This window comes from Rhamphochromis sp. 'chilingali' (genome assembly GCF_963969265.1).
Source record: "Rhamphochromis sp. 'chilingali' genome assembly, chromosome: 22".
Classification (NCBI taxonomy): domain Eukaryota; kingdom Metazoa; phylum Chordata; class Actinopteri; order Cichliformes; family Cichlidae; genus Rhamphochromis; species Rhamphochromis sp. 'chilingali'.
The window spans coordinates 11,842,103-11,865,940 of NC_137950.1; the positions used below are offsets into that span (position 1 = coordinate 11,842,103).

The following is a 23,838-nucleotide window of genomic DNA, read 5'->3' on the forward strand; positions in this document are numbered from 1 at the left end:
CGGGGGCACCCCACCTCCAAAGGGGCCCGAGCGAGCCCCAGGCCCCAGGCCCCGACAAGCGGCCGCCAAGGAGTGAGCCGGTGTGTACCCGGACGCCCACCCCCAGACACAAAGAACCACCAACGCACCGATGTCTGAGGGAGTCCGCCACCGGCAGGGGAAGTGGTGGTGGGTGGAGATAGGCCTCCAAACCTTGGGGGGCCTGAGGTGTCCCCAGAGAGGTGGCGTCTGATACCCAACCTGACATATAGACACAGACATACAGGCACACACAGACACAAACATCCATTCCCACCCTCATGCTCTCATATGCACTCACTCCACACTCAACCAACGTGGAGACAGACATAAAGAGACGCTGTACACACAATCACACTCCCCAAGCGTACTCTACCAACCGGGTCTAGGTACCCTTGCCCCTGGAGGGGGGAATTGCACCCAGACCCAGGTGGTGTTACCCTTTTCCCTGCGGTGGGGGGAGGCAGACCACCCCGACTCCGCAGCAGCAGGGAGGCCCCACACCCCAGACCGCAGTCGGACGGCCAACTCCTCCTACTAGCCCTCCCGCTCCAGCAGGCCGCAGAGAATGGGGGTGGGAGAAGACTCCAAACCTCCCTCCACCCGCTCATTGTAGTGTTGATGCATGTGTGTTCTAAGGTGCATTTAAAACCCAGGAGGGCTTGGAGCTACCTGCCAAGGAGCAGCAGGTAAGCGCATAGTCCCTCCTGCTAGCCCTCAATGACTAAGTGTATTTAAAATTGAGAGGTGGGCAACGACGTCAGGGGTGAGGTATACACCCTGATGGTAATTTGGACTCCGTAATTGAGCCCACCCCCAAGATCCTATATGTATGTGTAATGAGAGTGTGAATAATGTGAATGTCTAAGTTGTGGGATAAAATTGAGGCAGAGGCAGCCAGAAGGGGGGGGGGGGGTAGCCTCCTCTGCACCCTGGTGACATACCCCCACTCCAAGGCCCTGCATGTGTGGGTGGTTGTGGAGGAGCGGGAAGAGGGAGGCAGCTGGAGATGGGGAGGGAAGGAAGGGAGGGGCAGGTAACCCCTCCCTGGGGCCAGCTCCCCCGCTGACCCCAGTAGGCACTCCCACCCTTCGCGACCCGCCAGGGAAGGGGGGCCCAGGCCCATCAGACCGGGGCCCAGTGCAGTAGCGCCCTCCGGCTCCACAGAGCCCTGGACAGTCCACCCAACCCCACCACAGAGAAAACTGCACCCACCCCACCATCCACACATCTTCCAGACTACATAAGACGGTAAACGCCCAGGCTGAGATCTTCCTCCACCTCTCCTGTATCTCCCCCTCCTGCAGAGAGTTCCTGAAGAGAAGAAAGCTCCTGCAAGATGTGACCATCCCCCCCACCAGTTGAAGAGCCCCCCAGGCGGCTCGACGCACCGGCGGCACCCTGCTCCAGGGCCGGGCCCCCATGCACCCACCCGCCCACAACCCCGGCAACACACCAACCAGGACCCAAGCCCCCGAGGCCCGGCCCGGGCCCCAGCCCAGAGACGGAGCGCCCCCAGAACCTCACTCCCATCCCGGACCCACCCAGAGGCAGCCAGGCTACCAGGTCAGTAACCCACGTCCGTCAGCAAATTTTATTTGATGGTTAACTCTACTTCCCTAAACGTTTTATCAGAATTCATTCAAAACATCATTCAAAGTTATTGTGGTTACAGACAGAATGATGGCACGCATGCACACAAACGCTGCCAAATATAATAACCAAATAAAAAGAAGAGGAAGAAATGTTCTTTGTATAGTGCTTATGAAAGCCAGCCTTAAAAAGCCCGTCCTGCACTCTTACAGATGTATTAACAACAACACATTAAGTGCTAACACGTGTTGCATCAGCTCAGGGACAACACACGTTGTGTCAGATTTGTCACACACGTGTTTATTTTGAAAGTTGTTTGAAGGTAATTTTAAGCATTTTTTACACATGTTGCGTCAAAATTCACGCAAAAGGTGTTGCACATGTGACAACACGTTTCTGTGTTACTTTTTTAAGTCCTTTCAAAGAGTGCAGAAACACAGAAAATCAAACAAATTTGGAGGGAATTTACATATCAATTAAAATATAGCCTTTAAGACTCAAGTCAAGCTAAGGATAGGAATAAGATCAAATGTCTGACAAATTAAAATAAATTAAATGATAAAGATGGAGTTCATTAATCATATGATAGCTTTGATATTGCGCTGAGTATTAGTCTTGTGAAACAAATATCCAATAAAGAAATAAAGTTATCAAAAACGTCTTAACAGTCACCACTGCTCCTAATAACTCTGTAATATCAGCTAAACTGATAACTGTACACACTGTGGCAAAAATCTATTATACTAGCCAAACATAAGCATGACTTGAATTCTAGGCTCAAGTTAAAAGATAAAGAAATTTATAACCAGATAAAAAAAAAAGAACAAGATATCTCTGGGACAATTAATCATTTTAACTTCAGTACCGTAAATGTTTATAGTTCAATTTATAATCTCATGTGCTGTGAAAGACTGAAAAAAGCAGATGCCAGTTAAAATAATGATAAAGAAAGAATACATTTATTTTGCGATGGCTCCTACTTCAGGATAAAAGTGTGATTAGGGCTTGAAGCTGCATGGAACCAAAAGGGTTTCTAACTACGTCTGTCAGGGTCTCCTCACAAGACCTTAGCAGCAAGAAAGCTCGATTATCACAGAGCTGTTTTGTCAAATTAGAACCATCCCTGTGTTGGTGGCAGTAAAGCAAATGCTCCTGGTACAGACGCACCTTTCCACAGCCTCTTGATGTTTCTTGTTAACTGTAATTTTTTGTTTTTATTAACTCAGTAGCTGGTCTGCAGCTTTCCTCAATGAACTCCAGGGAACTGTATCAAGTGCCATGGTAGGTAATCGTGATTAAGATTCAAATACAGTCCAAATGTCAAACTCATGGTACCACTAGGGGAAAGTCAGGGGATTCTTATGATGCCTCTAGGGATCGTCTACAAATGTTAAAGCAGTGAATCCAGTAGTAGGAAATATTTCAAGTGACGTGTCAGAAATAATTTGAAGTGAATGGGTGATCAGAACAAGACAACATAAGGTTTTTACATATATCTTGCAGTATTATGATGATTCATACTCTCTCTCTTTACTGTTTAGATAAAAGGCTGTAATCAAACTCAAAATAACTGGAGTTAAGGTCAGTTCTTCTTGTGGTTTATCGCATGGCCCCAAAAAGGGCATAAGCATGTAAACCAACGCAAAGTTGTTGGAAACCTGGAGTCAGGGACTTGTGAACTTTTACCCAGAACTCAAAGAAGGATGTTGGGGAATTGAATGTGTTTATACAGGATATGTAAAACAATGCAATGTATTTAAACTTGGCGAAGCGTTTGGCAATTATGTAAGAACCTAATTACAAAAGTCATCATCTCTCTGGTTATACTTACCTGAATTTATCATTAAAAAAATACCTGCTTTCCACAGATTGCATCCAAACGTGTGGAGCGACGATCATCATCCTCACCCCCACCGTTGTTATCACTGCAGAGGGCAACCGCCGTCGACAGACCTTGAGTTATTTTATTTAGACTACACTGACCTCTAGTGGACTTAACGAATAATACAAGTGACTTTCATCCGGGCTCCTTAAAACCTGCAAAATTATTTTAAATTATTTTATCAAGCAAACTATGGGACGTGTAAAACATTAACCCCACCAAAAAATAAATGTAAAAAATGGTGTGTTTTTTTGTTTGTTTGTTTGTTTCTCGCGAGACAGATGTTGCTTAAGCAGTCCTAGTCGAGACCTCACTTGTCAGCCCTGCCCTGGGACCAGCTGCTCTAAATTCTGTACCCTGCAGTATTTTTCCGCGTTCCCCACCGACCTCACATTCCCCAGCCTCGGCTGCCTCTTTCCAGAAAACTTTTTCCATCTTCATCAGATACTAACAAGTACACTTAAAGGTTTTACGAGGCTTTTTTTCAGCGACACCCATGGGAGAAATGACGGAGGAAAAGAATTGTTCGGAACTTATTACTCAGATATTACAAGAGGCGCCGGCTGCCAGGAAGGACCTTGTTGATAACTGCAGCAACCTCCACCGAGTGGCAGATTACTGCGATAACAATTATGTTCAGGTGAGTAATGCCCCCACTCCCAAAAAAGGGCCACAAGGGCTATATAAACAAAACAGTTTTCATAGGTTTGCATGTTTAGATCTTTTATAATCATCATCATCATCTTCATTTTAATTAATTTTTAAACAATTCAGGCAGAAGATCAATCCAAGGCGGTTGAAGAGATCAAGGTTTTGGTGAACCAGTCGCTGGCCAGTGTGACCTATCAGATTAACAATGTGGCCAGCTCTGTGCTGAGACTGCTGGAATTACAGGCCAGGCAGATTAAAGACATGGAGTCCTCCATCAACCTGCTGTCACTGGTAAATAGCCATATATTTTTAGTACAGTGCTAGCTGCATGTATGTGAAACTGGTCATTTACAATGTAACATTTCTGCTTAAAGCCACAGAGTAACTTTGTCAGAGGTTCTCAGAGGAACAAGTGATGTGATTGAGAGTTTTTGCATCTTTCTGACTGAAGCTGTTTCCACTGTGCTTTGCAGGATGCAGCTATCCACTGTGAAAAGGTGGCCAGGAGAGAGATCGGTGTGTTCACTACCCCCAAAAATAAGACTTTTTCCAAGCCTATGACCCCACCAGCTTCAGGCAAGGAGCCTAAGGAAGCCTACTCAAGGGAGCCAATCTCGTACTTCACACTGGACAACATAGGACACAGTTTTCAGGTAAAGAAAAATCTGATAGGCTTGTCTTCCTTCTTATTAGATGAAAGCTTTATAGAAAAATCATCTCTGTTTTCCCGGTATGGTACATGTTATATGTGGAGAAGTACTGTGGCCTTCATTTTTCTTCACTCCACAGGTCACTGAAGCGCCCAGAAAGAGAGCAGGAACTGCAGACAGCATACAGAGCGCTGCAGACACCTCTTTGTACGTAGACCCTTCCTCTTTGTGGCTAGTTTTTTATGGAAACACTGACATAATTGTTTTAATTAACACCCTTAACTTAATGAAAATTAACTATTATGATATGGAAAAAGGTGGTATGTTTGTGGGGTCGTTAGCACTGTCACATCACAGCAGTAATGTCCTGGGTTCACTGTGAGGTCCTGGGTGTGAGTGTGAGTGGTCTCTGTGAGCACCAGTGCACCAGCACTAGTCTCCTTCATGGTCATGAGTGGCGTTCATGTTTCCAACTTCTTCTAAATGTCTTTATTTCACAAATGTGGACTGTTCCATTATAAAACACAGTTTCGCTGTCAGGTTATCAGTAGTGCTCATGGTGTTTATGTCTTGTCTACAGCTCCAGTCACGGCATCGCTGTGCCACCACCCTCAGTCCCCACCAACAACAGCCTGCCTCCTCCTCCTCCGGCCTCTTCAGCCTGTTTGGACCCCGACCTGCCTGCTCCCCCGCCGCCTCCCTCTTTCTCCATGGACACTGACCTCCCCCCTCCGCCCACCTTCCCCTCGCTCACAGATCTCCCCCCGCCTCCCCCTTCACCTCCCCCTCCACCAGCTATAAGCCCGTCAAGCACCTTCCCGTCGCCACCTCGTCCCGTATCTGCAGGTTCCCCTCTTCCTCCTCCGCCTCCTCTTCTTTCAGCACCACATCTCAACACTGGCACCTCTGTTAATGTGCCGCCACCGCCGCCCCCACCTCCCCTAAGACTGTAACATTACAGTGTGTCTTGTACTTGGTAGAATAACTTCTCATATTACTTGCAGTTACTCAGACTGTAAACAAGGACGTGAGATCAACATTCATTTTGTTTCGTTTTTTAGCTTGAGAGCTTGCAGTGGTTTACGGCCTGTTGAATGGCAGTTCTGTTGGTACAGACAGCCGCTCTACAGATTCCTCCAACATGTCTCAACAACACCTCGACTGCATTCCTTAAAAACAAGCTGAAACAGGGATTCTTGCTCTCCCTTGTCTGCTTATCCCCCCCACCCCAAAATGTGATTTCCTTTCCTTATTACACCTGCATATTGTTACCTTTAATGGCAGTGGACTTTAGCCCAGCGCAGCTGTCAATATACTGTGTAGCAAGAGCATAACTGATGATAAGTTGCGTCAATAGCTCTAATCTAGGTGATTTCTGCTTCTTAAACAAGGCTGTACATTGATATAAGTCAACATTCTGCTTAACCTACATATAGCTGAAGGTAAGCTTTATTTTAAAAATGGAAATAATTTGATGAATCTATTAGTAATGGATTTTGTTTAGCGAGGCCCATATCACGAGGAGAAGCCACACTCAGCCTGTGTCATTACATGTCATTCAAAATGAAAAATAAATGTTTTGTAATTGTCCTCCACTTTGTTTGATCCAAATTTTGTTGAGGTTTAATTTTGTACCGAGGTGTGATATAAAGTGTGTTAGCAACAATTAAACGTTTGTGTTAAATGAAGTTTTAACGTAAATGTTGATTAGCTTTACCTTAAACAACCATCGCCAAGAGTTTATAATATGTGCTGTGACTAAGGTGTAATTCTCCTGTAACTAAATCAGTGTTTTTTATTTTAAATCATAATGTAATTATATCAAGCTTCAAATGCTTAAAGGTAGGAATAACAGAATAAAATAGGCGGGCAACAACTCAGGTTTTTACAGGAAACAAAGAAATTATGTGGTAAATAAATGTTACGGTAAATAAATGTATGTACTGCATAAGTAATTTAAAGTAGTGTAAAATTTCATTGTCATTTTGTGGAATAGCAAACACTATACTCACGCCTTATTTCATGGGGCGTTGAATTGCCTTTTTACATTTTTATTTAATACTCAATATGTTGATGTGCATGATGGATGTTCTCTAAGTCAGCTGTTCTTTTACATGCCTATGTGACCATATAATGATAGAGCCAAGTCATCACTGTTTAAACATAACTTTCTAAATACAGGAAATGAGTGCTTCCTGTACCCAGCTTTAAGTATTTGTAGGTAAATGTATTTCATTGTAATTTTAAGTAAAATACATTAAATTCCTTGTAGTTACAGGGAAATTATACCTTAAGTTGTAGGCCATATTATATAAAGTATTTCCAGGTTTCTTTTTTGTTGTAGTCTGACAGTAGAAGAAGATAAAAATCTACCTTTGAACCTCTCCTTAGTAACACTTAGATAGTGAACACCTGATTGCATAACATCCATAAAGAAGAGTTAAGTTCATAAAGTTAAAAATGAGATTGAAAATGTATTTATTTTTTGACAAGTGCTCTTTTTTCTTAAACCTTACTTAGGTTTAAAGAAAAATCTGATGGACTTTCTTATTTTTTTGTAAGTATTTCTTTCCAGGGCAAGATTGATACAAACACCTCATTTTATTAATGTTAGTTAATGATTACGTTGCCTTTCTCTTCCCAGGGTTCCTGGGTTGATTGTCCTCGTCCTTGTGTGCATATTTTGTTGCCTAACTTGTAATAGAGAACCAGGACAATACTGCTCACCTAGTCACAATAATTCTCCCGCTGTGTACACGATCCCTATACTGGACGAGCAGCAGCGGGACGAGGAGGAAGTAATTCACATTTACGAACTGTATTTTCAGCCTCCTGTGTACAACTTAAGAAATGACAGTCCTCCTCCTCCATACATAGTAAGTATTCATGCATTTATGACGTCATGATGATGATGATGACAATGATGATGCTCATGTTGCTCACTGAGTCTATTCTTAATCCAGTAATAAGCACGCTCCTTCATCAAATGTGTCCTGTTTTTCAGCTTGAACCACCACCCTACATCAACCCACCTTCACCACCACCCTACATCAACCCACCACCCTGCCTCAACCAGTCACCAGCGCCGCCACCACCACTACCATCACTACCATCACTACTACTACCAGCACCACCACCCTACATCAGTTCACCATCATCACCCTAACTCAGCCCATAACCATTTATGCCTTCTTCCATCCTTTCCAAAATATGAGCATGTATGTGGTCATAAGTTTCATTCGGGACATTCGGTATCTGTTTTAGATTAAATGTTGTAATTCCACATTGTGGGAGAAAGAATCCTGTATTGACATAGTTCATTTCGAATTTGCTCAAATGCACTAATGCACTTACACGTAAAATATGTTTTGGTGAAAAGTTTTCTTGTAGTTTTTTTTTGTTTTTGCTGTTTAATTGTAATAATCCTGCTTCACAACAAATTCACATTTAAAAAAACTGACCTGATGTTTTTCAAAGGAAGACCAAGGATGACTGTTTAATTTATATACGTACATATATAAAAGTCAAGGCATTATGACAGAGCAATATTCACAGACAGCATCACAGTACTGAGAGTGTTTCTATTTGAGTTACACATCATCTTATTAAATGGACTGGAACTGAAGAGGACACAGCTTATTGTTGCAACCGTTAGGTTGTTGCCTCTCTAACTAACTTGACACCCTTGGACTAAACTTCAGCCCGAAGCCCTGGAATAATGCACTTAAACCTAGTGTCTCACTGTGTTATGGAGCACTGTCTCTTCCCCTTGTTTTTTCTGTTTATTTTATTTATTTATTTCTTTTTTGGGGGGGGGGGGTTGTTTTGCTTTGTTTTATTTTATTTTACTTATCTATATATAATTTTTTTTTCTGGAATAATATCTGAATGATCTACATGGGAGAGTATGTGTAACTATATCTATGTGTTTCCCCAACACTGTTCATACACGATGTACATACATTATTATACACTCAATTCTTTTTATTAATTTCCTCCTCTATTTTATTTGAAGTCTGTCTTCCTGTTGGTTAAAATGTTGTTGGAAAAGCAATAAATAAATCTTTGAGAAAAAAAAACACATCATCTTAATAATTAAGTTAATAATTATCTTATTAACAGCTGACATGGCTCCACCTTTGTACCTGACGTTCAGCTTTAAATACAGTGATATTTAATACACATTCTTTGTTCTATCAGGGTGTACAGTGGTTTATGTCACAGTCCACATCTCTTACATTTAATAGTTCAACCGCCACAAGAAAAAGGGATTAAAAGAAAACCAGATAATGTCATTTAACAGGTGTTAACATGTAAACACTACAAATAAAACTAATATATTCCAACAGAGGGATTGGGCAATCAGTCTGGCAAGGATATTGGTCAGTTACAATTTTCAGGTATTTCAATCATCTAAATATTTTGAGTGCTTCCAAATTTGTAAATATCACATATCTACAAAAAAATTGTTTTTTAGACTCTTTTAAGTGATAAGACATGGAGGACTCAAAGTATTACAGACTCACCTGTTCATGTGTGGGTTTTTTGGCGTTAGAATGATATTAGTAAATGGTAAACATCATCTATGCAAACAGAATTTTCCTCTCAATACTGCAAAATGTATTGTGTTAGAAGTAACAGTCTTTCTAACATTTATTTATTTATTTATTTATTGCATAAAAATGATGAGAAACCATAAATTAATTGTATGAGGATATCTTAGATTATCTGTGATAGCTATGTGAAGGGAAACACTATGACCACGATGCATTGCACCATTAAAAATATGTATTCCTGTATAAGATATGACAGGTTTATAAATGGCGGTTAAAAGCTTTAATTTACAATGGTTTTATTCAGTCCTGTGTTGCTGTGTCTTTAAGAAAGACCATATTGCAGTAAAAGCTCTTCACACTGCGCCTCCCTAAGTGACATATTATCTTTTATAACAAGCGACAGGTCATGACACTTTCTGTATGTTTGCATTTTGAAATACGGTAAGCTCATGCTACTATAATATTAGAATGAGGCTTAAAATCAAGTTTTCATATTGGTGTGTCATATGTAAAAATTCTGTAAAATCAACTTTGTTTTTATTTTTTTTACCTACAGTTGTACTAAGTGTCATTTTTATGGGATGACAGGTGCGATCTGTTAAAACTCAGTGCAGCACAAAGGGAGATACTGTCTGCTTCTTCTATAGGCTGCTGACAAACACATCAATAATAGAGTGACTACAGGTAGACCTTCAACTTAAAGTCAGTACTTCAAGTCTCATATAGTAACTGTTCCTATATGCTCACATAAAGCATTATGTAAAGGGAGACACATCATTACGTTATGATGCTATGCTTTTTGTTAGCTTTATCTCTATGATTTATGTTAGGAAGACCTTCCTATTGTTTTATTATCATGTAGAGTAGCACGGACATTATACATTTTTTTATTTATGTATTTCTTTTACCAAGTAAATACAGATTAAATCATGAATGATTGTCATTTCAAGGATTTATCACAGTTAATGAAAGTCTGTATTTGACATGAGTGGATTGTGGTGTGGAGCTTTTTTCATTTACTATGTGTTTATACATCTCCATCCATCCATCCATTCGCTTATCCTTTTCAGGGTCGCGGGGGGCGCTGGAGCCTATCCCAGCTGTCATAGGGCGAGAGGCAGGGTACACCCTGGACAGGTCGCCAGTCTGTCGCAGGGCCAACACACAGGGACAGACAACCATTCGCACTCACATTCATTCGAACATTCACACCTAGTGACAATTTGGATTTTCCAATTAACCTATCCCCACAAGCTGCATGTCTTTGGACGGTGGGAGGAAGCCGGAGTACCCGGAGGGAACCCACGCAAACACGGGGAGAACATGCAAACTCCACACAGAAAGACCCCGGCCTGATGTTGGAATTGAACTCAGGACCTTCTTGCTGTGCGGCAACAGTGCTAACCACTGTGCCACCGTGCTGCCTGACATTATTTGTATTTTGTTTTTACATCATGTTAATTTCTCTACAGCTATTTTTTTTTAATAATAATTTTGTCATAACCTGAGGTCAAATTGAAGTAACTACTGAGAGAACTAAAGTGTTTTTTTGGTTTTCTTTGCATGGTGGCTTAGAGTTTATACATCTCTTTCCATTTAATTATTATTATTAATCTCTGGCTCTCTTCCACGGCGTGTCTTTGTCCTGTCTGCCTCACCCCAACCCGTTGCGATAGATGGCCCTCCCTAAGCGTGGGTCATCTGGAGGTTTCATCCTGTTAAAAGGAAATTTTTCCTTCCCACTGTCTCCAAAATGCTTAGTTATAGGGAGTCATATGATTGTTGGGGTTTTCTCTGGTTCACTTTGCAAAGTAAAGTGCCTCGAGGCAACTGTTGTTGGGTTTTGTCGCTAATATTGAATTGAATTCAGTAATTCATTCTTGCAGTAATGCCTGCAGATGGACCCAATTCCAGCAATGACTGAGGCGGTGAATATCCTTCAATATATGTGAGTTGTTTTGTTTTGTCAAGATAAAATCTCTATAAACAAAGGGGATTGCCGATTATTAAATCTTAAAATGGTATGAATGTGTTCCCAGGTTCCCAGTCTTAGTCCTTGCTGTAGCTGGCATACTATTCTGCTTCTATATCCATGCAAAAAAGAAAAGAGCAGAATTTAATGTCACCATACCGATGCAAGATGACACCAATTCTTCATCACCCATTTCTTTGCCGGCGGATCAGGCAGAAGTGGACACACGTTATGATCCTCCTCGCTACAGCACAGTGGATTTCCCACCACCATACTCACTGGTGCGTGACCAAATTCTATAGCTAGGTTCTGATTCACATTGCACATTGATTTGAGCTATGAGCCTAAAGGATGGATCTGTCTCCAGTGGTGAAACCTGGTAAAAAGTAACAGACAGAACTACAGTTCCATTATTAAGCCTGTGTAGATTCACACAGACTACTAATGGTAGTCTTGAGTGACTAAAAAGAAAGAAACTGGGCTTCTTTTCTTTGATTTGTGAAGACATTTCACCTTTCATCCAAGAGGCTTCTTCAGTTCTAAAACAGCAGATGGAGTATTTACTCTCTAGTGGGGTGTGTCTCCTTGGAGGTGGCCTGGGAGGTTGTTGACCTACTATTAATCATCTGAGTCGTTACGATGCAAAACAAAGTATATATGACTCTAACGACTCAGATGATTAATCATGGCTCAATGACCCCCAGGGCTACCTCCAAGGTTAAATACCTGGGACTCTCCATTAGTTGTTTGAGTTAGCCTTTTCACAAACCAAAAAGAAGTCCACTTGCCTTCTTTCCAAACTTTCAAGGCATCCCACCATCCCAAGATGCCACCATTACAAGTGAATGTGAATGTTTTCCCACCTATATGTTTCCCTTATCAAATGCAAAGTAGAAGCATGTGGGAACCAAAAAAATTTATGCAGCAAATGGCAGACCATATAAAGTTTAGGAGGTTGCTGAATGCTGAGGCACATGATGTGCAGAAATTGAGCTTAATGGCATGGATGACCATGGCTGAGATGTAATATCTAGGTGCCCCATTACTTTGTTCATATAGTGCATGTAAGCCTTTGTGGTGCACATCTATGTGATGGATATGCCCGCATGAGCAAATGATAAATGAAAAAAACAAACAGATTTGTCCTACAGAGATTTGAATTGCAGAAAAAATAAATTAATGAAATGATTAAATTCCAGCCCGCATTATCTTGAAAGGACCGCAATGTCTTCAAGAGAAAAAACACTTTTCACACAGCACTGGTTATTAATTTCAAACCTACAAACTAGTAAGAAAACCAACATAATTTTTATCTTTATTTTGAAAACACAAAGCTTTTCCAGTTAGCTTAGCCTTAGCACAAAGACTGCAGGGAAAACAGTCTGAGTCTGGCAAAATAAAGCAATAAGGCTCATTTAGCAGTTGCTGTTAAACTCACCAGTGAACCGCTGGTTTATTTATGTTGGCTTAATCACTGCAAAAACTAAAACATAAAACAAGCTTGTGTACAGAACTGCTTCTTGGCTGCACACAATCGTTTCCCATTTCCAGATGTTTCCAGTGATTGAACTAATCTAAAGCTTACTGAGTGTTGGGAAAAGCTGGGAAAAAGCTTTACAGGCAATGCAATTAAACACTGTGCCATAAATTCAAACTGAACTGTGTACGGACAGTCTAACTTTGAACTCTACTTTCCTACAGTTTGATCCCAGGCTCATAGGTGTCTGCCCAAGTAGCCCACCGCCTGCCTATGACATGTATCCAATAATGCTGCCTCTGGCACCTCATTACTGGACAACACCAACTGGACATCAACAACCAACCCCATCATCCTCGGGCAATAATTCTGCTCACCCAAATCCTCAGAGGTCACACAGATTACACTCGACTTGAACTGTCAACAACAGCAGAATGTATTATGTCTCATATATGCATTTAAAACAGTGTTGTTTTCTCTTTTATTGAATATAACTTCAAGTTTAAAAATGATTATGCACTATGCATATTCTCTATTTCAATTTTTAATAGTCGTTACAGGAAGATTCAGACTACAGTGTAGTAGATCCCTGGTAGAACCATAAAAGCACCATGTATTTCTATATGTTGCATTATATACTCTTTATTACAATACAGTACGTACAGGTTGAAGGAAAAATAACATAAACAATGAATACGTTGCCAGAATTTTTTTTTAATTTTCTGAGTAACATGTACAGTGATAGAAGTGAAATGTTACATGATGAAAAAATATAGCGTTTCCTTGGCTTTTCAACCATGTTAAGGCAAAAGTAAGCATTAAATCGAAGCCACTGATAAATATTTTTACTGTTTGTACATCAAAATAACAAAAAAACTTCCATCAACTAGCCAACCAGCAATGTTAGGTTACACGTTCGCCTTCATTACACAATCAGTGCATACTGTAGGCTACTTCGTCAGGTATTTTTCTTTCTTTTTCTTAATAGAGCTTAAGTGTTCTCAGTGCTACAAATACAAGTCCGACAGAATCAAGCAGACAGAAGTGACACGCTGTGATCCACTGGCTGGATCCTTTAACTGTCAAACAAACTAGAGCTTTACCAGCACGGGACAGGAAATGTTCAACGTATTCAACATTGAAAAGCAAATAAAACAAACTGAGACTTCAGGAATACTGCAGAAGGTCTCACTCTGTTTCTGTATACATATACATATATATATATATGAGAGTGTGTGTGTGCACATTAGGGTATCTCGTGTGTATTGCATGTATCTTCAAAATGATCTATTGCTGTTCAGTTTTCAAATCTGTGGACACAAACGAGATTACGCACAGTTCTGAACACATACAATCATACTGTATGATCAAATAAAATATAGAGAATTTGATACAAATATGACATTTGGTATCTTTTATCCTTAACCAATCTGTCCTACCGATCCAATGTAAACATTACACTACATAAAGTATTTAAGATTCAAAGGCTAAAACGTTAAATGTCCTTCAAGGAAAACCTCCAACATAGCACTGTTACTTGCAAAACATATGGATTACTCTAAGTCTATATCCACATTTATGATAACACACGCACACTCACTCGCACTATTGCACTGAACCTCATAATTACCTCTAAGTCCTTCTTTACAAACATCAATAGAGCTTTATTCCAGTTCTGACAAATAAAGTACAACTTGACCTTAGGCTCAACAGAGGAACACTAACTTTGTACAAAAAACAATGCTCTACATGAGGCTGGTCTTCTGCAGTGTATCCGCTTCTTCACCACACGCCTCTGCCACCAATAGCTGCATGTGGAAACAACCCACCCCACCCCCCCTCTGGAGCTACCAGTGATGTATCGTCCCTCAACCTTTGGCCTGTGACCTTGGCACCTTGCTGGCGAGCTCTCGGTGACTATCAGAAAACCCAGCTGACAGGCACCCACTGGTGCTCTGTCGACAGTTTCTCCAGCGCAAGCCGTAGACTTCGGAACGCCGCCTCCAGGCCGTCGTTTATGATGCAAAGGTCAAAGTAATGTCCATAGGCTCTCTTGATGCGCTCACTCTCATCCACCGTCCTCTTTAGTTCTGAGTCCTGAAAGGAGTGTGTCAGGGAGAAGTGCTTTAAGGACAGAATTGTAAACACTGTTAAAGCTACTGACACCAAGGGAGTGGACATAATGTTAAGAAACCAGAGAACTTTCACGACCCACAGCGAGCAAATCCAATATATATTTTTCAAACTGCAAAAATCCATGCAACAACAAGTCATGGTCATAAAGTTTTTACAACTCTACCTGATTCAAGTCAATTTGATCGGTTTCTCCTTAAAGGTCACCTCTTTGGGCTGCTTCCAGCGAGGTTTCTATTTCTAAAGTGCTCTCTGGAAATCATGCTACGACCTTTTCCCCATTTTGGTGTGTGATGCAGGTGTGTCCAAACAGCTACTTTTCAACTAAAATTTTATTTTGTCAGAGCAGACAGTCACAAGAGTCTCAATCTGGTGAGTAGAGTGGGCAATGACCAATGATTGTGAAGAAAACTCCTGCTGTGTGAACAGTGTGAACCACAGTTTCTGCTGCATGTCCTGCTTCAGATACTTCCTCTGCACTGATGACCTGACCCTGGAGGACAAATGTGCTCGCACAAAATGACAAGTGTCCTTGGTGTGTTTCTCCTGACCTCAGGCAACCTGCCTTCAGGCTCGGACACTCAATCGAAGACTGAGGTTTGAGATATGATCTCTGTTAACATGAAGGATTCATTTGATACGGAGTGTGATGTTTGCTTTCTGAACCAATTATAGGTCCAAAGTGAAATTGCAGCACACACAGTTCAAATGTTTAGAACCTGTCAGGACTTCAGGTGAGCAATTTAAATATACCAGCGGCAGTGGAAGCGAGTGCACCAAAGGAGCACATAAAGAAAGCATTAAAGTCAGTTTAAATAAGAAATAACTTAACTAAATAAATAATAACATGTGTTTTGGGGTGGAAATGTGCAAAGACTTTTGCTACAAGTTTAAATATATATTTCTACATTGCGCAAAAAATTACCGGAACACATCAAATGTTTTGGTTCAGATGTTGTCAGATCTTGAATGCTCCACCAGAGTAACTGATATGAGCTGTTTCCAGCAACACAGGGGTCGCATCAAACCATAGAGCCAACAGCTACATCTCATTTGTTACTGTGGGCCTCTAATGATCTTGGTAGAGAACGAATGAAAGCACAGACTTACTGTTAACTGTTTTGTGACAACTCCTGACTCAATTGCCGACCTATTCATAGCTTTGAGGACCTCAAAGTCTGGGGCTTCGATGAACACAACGTAGGGCAGGAATTCAGATGTCCGCAGGACTTTAATAGCCTTAAGAGAAAAGCAGAAACAGTACAGATGTTTTACAATCACTGCATCCCTTTGCCGCAAATGAGCAAAAACACTCAAACAAATCCAATAGAAAAGCTAAGAATCCCATTAAAAAAACACCTGCAGCGTCTTCCTCTGACTTAGTTAATAAGATGTGTAAAAATAATTATCTGAGTGGATGCAGATCATTAAGAGATCCTCTTGGATAAACATTGATGAAAAGACTGAAAGCAATTCAGCAGCCACAAGGTGTTCTATCCTGGAGAAATTAAAGTGTAACCAAATAAAGAAGGTAAAGCTGTTTCCTCTACCTGTGGGTTAACATCCAGGATGCAGATCTTTCCTGTTTCTATCACATCGTGTATGGAGCTGATCTTTGTGCCATACAGGTTCCCGTCATACTCGCCGTGCTCCAGGAAACGCCCGTTTTTGATGTCACATTCCATTTCGCTGCGGCTCATAAAGGAGTACATCTGGCCATCTCTCTCATCCACCTTTGGTTTTCTAGAGGTGACTGGGTCATTGCAATAAACAGAAACATCTTGGGTTTTTTTTAAACTGATCTGCACTAAAGGTTCAACTTCAGCTACAACAAAAACCTGCTTGTGCTTTTACTGGTGAGTATGGCGTCGTGTGATGATAGCTTTACTCACAGGGGATTGTGGTGCCATAGCGTTGGGGATCTGACACCAGCAGTTTGTTCTTCAGGCTACGACGGCCGACACCCTGAGCTCCGATCAGAACCAGAGTCTTCCTCCTGAAGGGCGGGACTTTGGCAACCTCCTCGTAGATCCGCAACTCATGACGATCAAATTCTGATCAGGAAGTAATAATAAGTCAAACTGAGACAAGAAAAAATAAAATAAAATAAAAAAATCACAAGGTAGTGGATCATTTTGCCCAAAGCTCATATAAAGTTACCTGCATTCTTGGTGGTCAAATACATCATCTTTTTCTTCTTCTTACCCACCACTCCTGCACAAAGAGGACCTGAGACAGAGCAGAGAGAAAAGCAACATCAAACCTTCAACCACTTAACAAAATACTTCTGAAAACACTCCAAGAGCTGATGAAAATGTAAAGCATGGGAGGGTTTTACAGAGACCACTAGATGGCACTGTGCGCCAATACTAATTAGTTGCATACAACCAATCTGCTGCCAGGGACACCTGTGACTGCACGATCTGCTGACCGTCTGTGCGGCAGATTATTTGGCATAGGAGAGAGTATCTTCTAAAAGGAAAGTAATACTTGGAATCACGAGTACTCATATACTCAGTACTATCCTGATGACAAATTTACCTTGTCAAAGTAGGGCAAAAAATAATTGTGACTTTGTTCTGAACAGCTATAGTTCTAATTATTAAATATTGTGTCCCAACTATATAGATCAGTGGATAAACATTATTGTATCAATTTCCAAATGTTTCATTCTCTCTCTGCTGGTGTATGTGGAAAACATGCTGATAGACAGCTGTGTCCTTCCTGAGCTCCAAGGGCAGTACAGTTGGACTGTCATCTTCCTCTCCTCTACAAGTGAAGGGTATGCAGCTGGCTATGACTCACCACCTGTTTTGTTGCAACTGAGCAGAGCAGAGCAGTCAAATCTAAAGAAACACGGCCTCTTTTCACGCCACGTCTCATGAGAGGAGAGATCATTATTGATCAGATTTTACGGACCGTTGTCTTATCACCGCTCCTCAATCAAGCCTTCTTGTCGAGGAGGGGTAGCGCTTGAATGTCAGACCCTGCAGCTTAATAACCAACAGATTGGATCAGGCCACCTGAGTCACTCCGATGCTCATTACCAGATCAGCGCTCTCTGACTGAGGAGCAGACTGAAGAGGTGAGAGGAGAATGAGCGAACAGCGCCAGATGAAGCACTTGTATGATATGGAGAGGAACAGATGTTGGCTTTGTTGCCGGGGTGTTTGTGCAGTGAGGAGCCTGTATCGAATCTGCATAATGAGAAGCGCTTCTCTGCTCTGCTGCATACCGCTAATAGGTGTACCTGTAGTAGCGAGCTCCAGATCTCTCTTCACAAAAGCCTTCCTCTTCTCCTCAAGTAGCTGGCTTGGAATTAGACCTGCGCTGCCACCTTCTATATGACAGGCCTACGAAGGGGAAACGCACATGAAGCGGCTAACAAATTGAAACATCTTATGTGACTAAAATACGCACATGTGGCTGTACTAACCTGCCACCAGTTGAGGTCCTCCTGGTTAAAGATCTGCAGAATGTCCCCACTGTTGAAGCTAAGCCCCGCCTCCTTACATGGAATCAGGTTATCATGAGACGGGTCGTAATCAAAGTGACACTTCACAAAGGCCTGAATGAATAATTACATTAGAGAGAGGGAACATGTCAGTCAAACCTTTTACACCGAATATAGAATCGTGATGCTTCCTGTGTGTACACGTGATCGGCTTAGATGGTCTGGATGACCGACTGTCCATCAATATGAAACAGCCCTAGCCCATGTAAAGCCTTCCCTATCTCCCAGCTCGCTCTTCCGACAGCTCAAGCCTGCAGGATTCAGCTCATAAACCAAACCATCTATCCCAACCCCCACTGATAGGACAAGGAGTCGATGGACTGAGACAAAAAAAAACAACAAAAAAAAAAACATGGAGAAAAAGAGGGAGAGAGAAATAAAGAGAGAGCCAAAATCTGTAGCCATGGCAACCATCCCCTCCTCCCCCCTCTGCGCTTGACGTCGTCTCTTTTCTGAACTGATGCATGAACATAAAATGGGCTTTGCCATCCTGTACCGTACTGCCTTTGCGTGCGTGCGTCCTTCCCTCTGTAAGGACACGACAGACAGACGGACAAACGCATATTCTCCTTTAGCCAAAGCGAGCTGTCAGTTGAGTTTAGTCGCCAGCGTTACAACCAAGCTCCAGGCCTGGACAGCTGGATTACACTGAGACTTCTGGGTACAACTCTAATCGTAGCATCGACACCACATACGCTGTGCGTCCACCTACACAGCTCTTAACTGTGCGAGCACAACCAATCATTCTTTAATGTCTCCTGCGCACAGATTTCTCTTAAGTATTTAAGTAGGGCAGCTTTCATAGAAAAAAGGAAAACTAAACCCTCAACAAAGCGAAGGCTTTTAGACCATAATGTATGCCGGAGATATGTATTCTTACAAAGAAATCTGCATCTTTTGAAATCCATGAAGAGCTATACCTGAGGATAGACTCTTCTGAGGTGCTGAATGGAAAGGAGGTGATTTCTCTTATACATGAAGGCCCTCTTTCAGCAATTTTGCCAGACTGAACGCTGTCTTTTGGTGCAGGGTGCTATCATCCTAATGTGTGAAATACTTCTGTAAGGTTCTGCTACCATCGTAAAGATACGCACAAGGTGTCTTTTGAAGTCAGTGCCTTGACACATTAGAGTGTATAAGGGAGGGATGGTGATTTGTTGGCCGTAGTCTTTTCAAGGAGTTTGTTTTGTTTTGTTTTTACTCCCTGCTGTTTTGTTTACTTTCATGTTCAGCTGCTGGTCTGGTTTTTACACCAAAACTAATGAGGTTAGGTTTAGAAACAGATCGTGGTTCTGGAATAAAACACACCCCTGGAATTAAACTTACCTAATGAGTTTAATTCACAGACAGTATAAAAGACAGGCACTGGTTTCTGAAGTCATAGAGTTGAGTGTTTCAGACATCACCATGTTGGTTTATGCTATCTGTGGTTTAAACGTGATACTATTGGTCCTTTACAAATGTGCATGTGTGAAGATGAGAGTGAGAAACCCGTCTTAGTGTGACAGTAACCTGATGCACGCACTGAGGCCAAAGCATCGCTTGTATTTGATTAATTAAATCCCGGAATTAAGAAATAGACAGAAATAGACATTTTTTTCACACAAATCTAGTCAGAAACAGGTGTCTTAAAATTTTGTCCTCATGATATATCTTTTTCCTCAGGAGGAAAATTAAACCAAAGATATTAAAGTTTATTCTGTCATGCATGTCTGAACCAATAAATTAGGAGATCGTAAGCTTTGTAAAATCACAGCTTTCTTCACACTAAAGGACTATAAAAATACATTTCTAGTAGGTGGTTGTTACAGGAAAAATGATTCTATGTTTCTTTACCTTCTTTTAAATGTACAAAGATGCCTTTTGTCTGCCCTCTGCCTATGGTTAGATTAGTTTAGAATTATCTTTTTAGACTTTCCCAGCAAACACATCTTGTTTCTGGGACATATTGTTTTAGATTGTTTTATCTTCCCTAGCTCTCTGCTGACGAGACTAGCACCATATATGGAGTTGTTTTATTTTATCTGTTTATTATTTGTTATCCTGTTCTCACTGTCTCTGTGCTCTGTGCCTATAAAAATTACCAAGCCACTGTGCATGGGGTGAGTTGTTCTTAGCAGCTCACCCGTGTACACGTTTGATAAAGAAAGTAACTTTGTCTCATTGTGTCTTTATTTCTCCTGGGTTTTTTACAGAGTTTTCCCCCAACAGTGGTGAACACAAAAACAGTTTAACTGCAAACTATCTTTATAGTATAATCTCATATATAAGCTGGATTTTTTTTCACCTATACAAATACAGGCCGTTTACCATTTACCATTCTTTTCTTATAAACGATGTTCTTGTATATGTTGGTTAGACATAAAGAATTTATTTAGTCCAGCTTCTCAAGATTCACTGCATTTTTCCTCTTCGCAGAGGCCAATCAGTAGCAGTGTTGTGTACACTGCATCCTCTCATCCTTGCATCCTATTGGCAAAAATTTACCAGGCAAGATAACCTTTCAATTTCCCCTCAATACTAAACTCGGTGAGCGGGTTTCAGTTTGATCAGAGTCTGATTCTTAGAAAGCTAATGCTCATCAGCTAACATAACCAGAGGAGAGCACTGACATCAACTAATAACTAAGCACTACACCAAGCAATTTCCTGCAAACATTTGATAGTCAATCAACTGTGGCATCTGAAATAATGAAAAAAAAGGCAAACATATGAAGGGGATCCTCTGCGTTATAAGCTGCCTGTGAGATCTTTCTCTAGCTTGCTCATGACGATTTCAATTACAGATCCATTATGCATGGGTGCAGGAAAACTGCTCTGCATTTGGATAAGTGACAAAGCTGTAATGCACATATTAAAGCTAAATAGCCAGTGTTATCTAAAAAGTCCCATTATGGTATTACATAATGATTACATAATGATTCCTGGCACAGCGTGCAAGGTTATAGATAGCAGGGTGGATGCCAGGGAGGACATTAAGTGGTGCTTACTGATGAAAATGACTGTATACTTTTAAATCAATTGAATCTTTTTATGCAATATTTATTCCACAATGTATTCTACTTTAACAAAAACAGAAGCTTAAATGTGGAAGATCAAAGCATTTCGAGCACAGAAAGTTCCATTAAAGTGTCCTTTTTATATTTATTTCCAGCTCCAGTTTGTGCCATTTAGGTATTTTGGGGATCTTTCATGTGTGATCAAAGAGCAACAGCTATGATGCAGCAGAGTTTGCAGAACAAGTTTTAACTGCACAGATTTAACTTGATTTGAAGCAAAGCTTGAATCGGGTTTGCTTTGTAAACACTCCTAAAAATGACCGACCTGTCTAGGTGTGTGCGGCTCCTGGTAGCTGGGCAGGATCTTCAGTACAACGCTGCCGCTTGCGTCCTTCAGCATTTCCTGGAGGACTTTGGGGTCGTTGCCGACCTCTTTGCCGTTCACCTCCTTGATGATGTCGCCAACATGAAGCAGACCTTGCTGGTCAATCATGCCACCGTGGAGGATCCTGGCAATCACCAGCTCGCCGCTCTCTACTCGAAAAGTCACTCCCTGTGCACATGTACAGAGTCTCAGTGTAATAATTATTTTTCATGCGGGCTAACTAGAGAAGGAGACCCAGGGGGACAGCCTGGCAATGTCCTCCACTGTAAAGTGGTTTAAGAGACGAGTGGGGGTGAGTGTTTAATTTAATTGTGAGGGATGAAGCCAATGGTAAAATCACTTGAGCTGAAATTAGGAAGCCAACAGATGCAAACATATCTACTGTTATATTAGAAAGACATTTAGGCTTAAAGAGATATATTTCAGGCTTCTTGCTTTAACATTGAATCACTATTATTGCACCTTATTTTTCTTTTTTATCTTAAACTAATGTCTCGTCACCTCTGACCCGTGATTGGTTGATCCGAGAAAGATGGCAGAGAGTTTGTGTGCAGAAAGTGAGACAATAGGGCATCTGGCAAAGTTATCATCAAATTATCCGTATGTGCCTGCTCACCGTGGACATAAATCACACTAATTTAGCGCTACAATGCCGCATAAATCTGACTTTTGTCTCTTTTTAACAATGGTAGAGAAAAATCTCATTATACTGAGTGCATATGCTCCACCCAAAGCATAAATCCTCCACTTCTCTGGGGTGTTTTATCTGCTTACAGTTTATAGTCAGGCTCAATCCAGCCTTAATGATTACACTTTGCAGGTTTTCTTTACTGAGCAGACTTACCAGGTGCTCACCAGACACCTTACGGATGCCGACCATCCTGACTGCGTCTGGAGGAACCGGCTGGTTGTTGAGGGCTGCGTCCATGAATGAACAGGGGCTCGGTGGTGGAGTCTCATAGTTTTTGGATGCCACAGAATCATGAGTCTCCAGGAGGGACTGTGAACATACCGACAGGTGATGTAATCACACATGAAGACGTAATACACATTACATAAACTGCAAAAAATTATCTCGTCTTGCTCTCATCAGTGAGGCTCTGCCATCAGAGCAACAAAGTACTGCAGCTCCAGTAAGGGAAATCATGTTTCACGAAGCTTAAAAAGCTAGACAAGTGCTGGTTTATTCAAATTAAAATTTGATGTGAGGGATGTGTCGTGTTTTCCAGACCTGGAAGTGGGGTTCCTTCAGGATGCGAACAAGTTCATCAGCTGCCTGGCTTCTGTTCGCGAGCGGGCTCAGCTCTTTGAGGATGTCCTGGACCAGCTCCACATTGTTCTCACGCACAGCTTCAAGCTTGGGTTCCTCAAATCGCTCATGAGCCTAGGATTCGATTAATATAAGACAGATGTTACTCCAGGCTATCCTTCCAATCTCAGTCCATTACCTGTCTCTCCTATTACGTGTTGTGTGTATTTTCCACTGATGGAGCAAAACTACACAATCTCCTACTTTATTTTATTTTTAATGAGTGCAGCAAAGTAGCTTGTCAAGTTACAACAAATTTAGCAAAGCAGAAGTAGCAAAGAGCACAATAGCAAACAAAACAAAACCAAGTAACCTCAATCCAAGCTCCTGCAGAGACAAGCGCACAGCCTGTGTTCATAAATGGTGACTTGATGATACAAAAATAAAAATAAATAACTACAGGCACCAAGTTGAGCAGAAACATGTACCCTGCAGGTTTTTCAAGGTATGATGTGAGACATCAATATTTCAGGGAGCATTCATTTTTCACTTTCCGCTCCCCTGCTGCTAAAGATAGACGTACACAAGGTCTCCACACCTCTGGCTCTGAGTGAGCAAACTTATCATGTGACTCTTGACTCTAGGTTAAACCTCTCTATGATACACCGTGCTATGCTCTGCAAACCATTCAGTTGCTACAGAACTTAATTACATGCAGACTGTTTTTCAAAAACCAAATGCAAATGCAATCATTTACAGT

General features: G+C 41.4%; 2 protein-coding genes across 7 annotated transcripts in view; one reads left to right on the plus strand and one right to left on the minus strand.

Moving 5' to 3' along the window:
• Positions 1–3,836: 3,836 nt before the first annotated feature.
• Positions 3,837–7,226, plus strand: abi3b (ABI family, member 3b). The gene is made up of 5 exons (XM_080873397.1): positions 3,837–4,133; positions 4,268–4,435; positions 4,618–4,797; positions 4,934–5,001; positions 5,375–7,226. Exons 1-5 carry the CDS (start codon positions 3,990–3,992, stop codon positions 5,745–5,747), a joined length of 933 nt encoding a protein of 310 aa, XP_080729523.1. The 5' UTR covers positions 3,837–3,989; the 3' UTR covers positions 5,748–7,226.
• Positions 7,227–13,475: 6,249 nt separating this feature from the next.
• Positions 13,476–23,838, minus strand: part of mpp2b (MAGUK p55 scaffold protein 2b) — a 47,103-nt gene continuing 36,740 nt past the window's right edge. For all 6 annotated transcript variants that reach the window (XM_080873133.1, XM_080873132.1, XM_080873136.1 and 3 more), the window contains 10 exons: positions 23,061–23,213; positions 22,674–22,829; positions 21,770–21,997; positions 18,369–18,500; positions 18,183–18,285; positions 17,093–17,161; positions 16,825–16,986; positions 16,483–16,685; positions 16,043–16,171; positions 13,476–14,896 (listed from right to left, as the gene is read on the minus strand). In XM_080873133.1, coding sequence (XP_080729259.1) covers positions 14,720–14,896; positions 16,043–16,171; positions 16,483–16,685; positions 16,825–16,986; positions 17,093–17,161; positions 18,183–18,285; positions 18,369–18,500; positions 21,770–21,997; positions 22,674–22,829; positions 23,061–23,213 — 1,512 coding nt within the window. In that variant the 3' untranslated portion in view covers positions 13,476–14,719. The remainder of the gene's footprint in view (positions 14,897–16,042; positions 16,172–16,482; positions 16,686–16,824; positions 16,987–17,092; positions 17,162–18,182; positions 18,286–18,368; positions 18,501–21,769; positions 21,998–22,673; positions 22,830–23,060; positions 23,214–23,838) is intronic.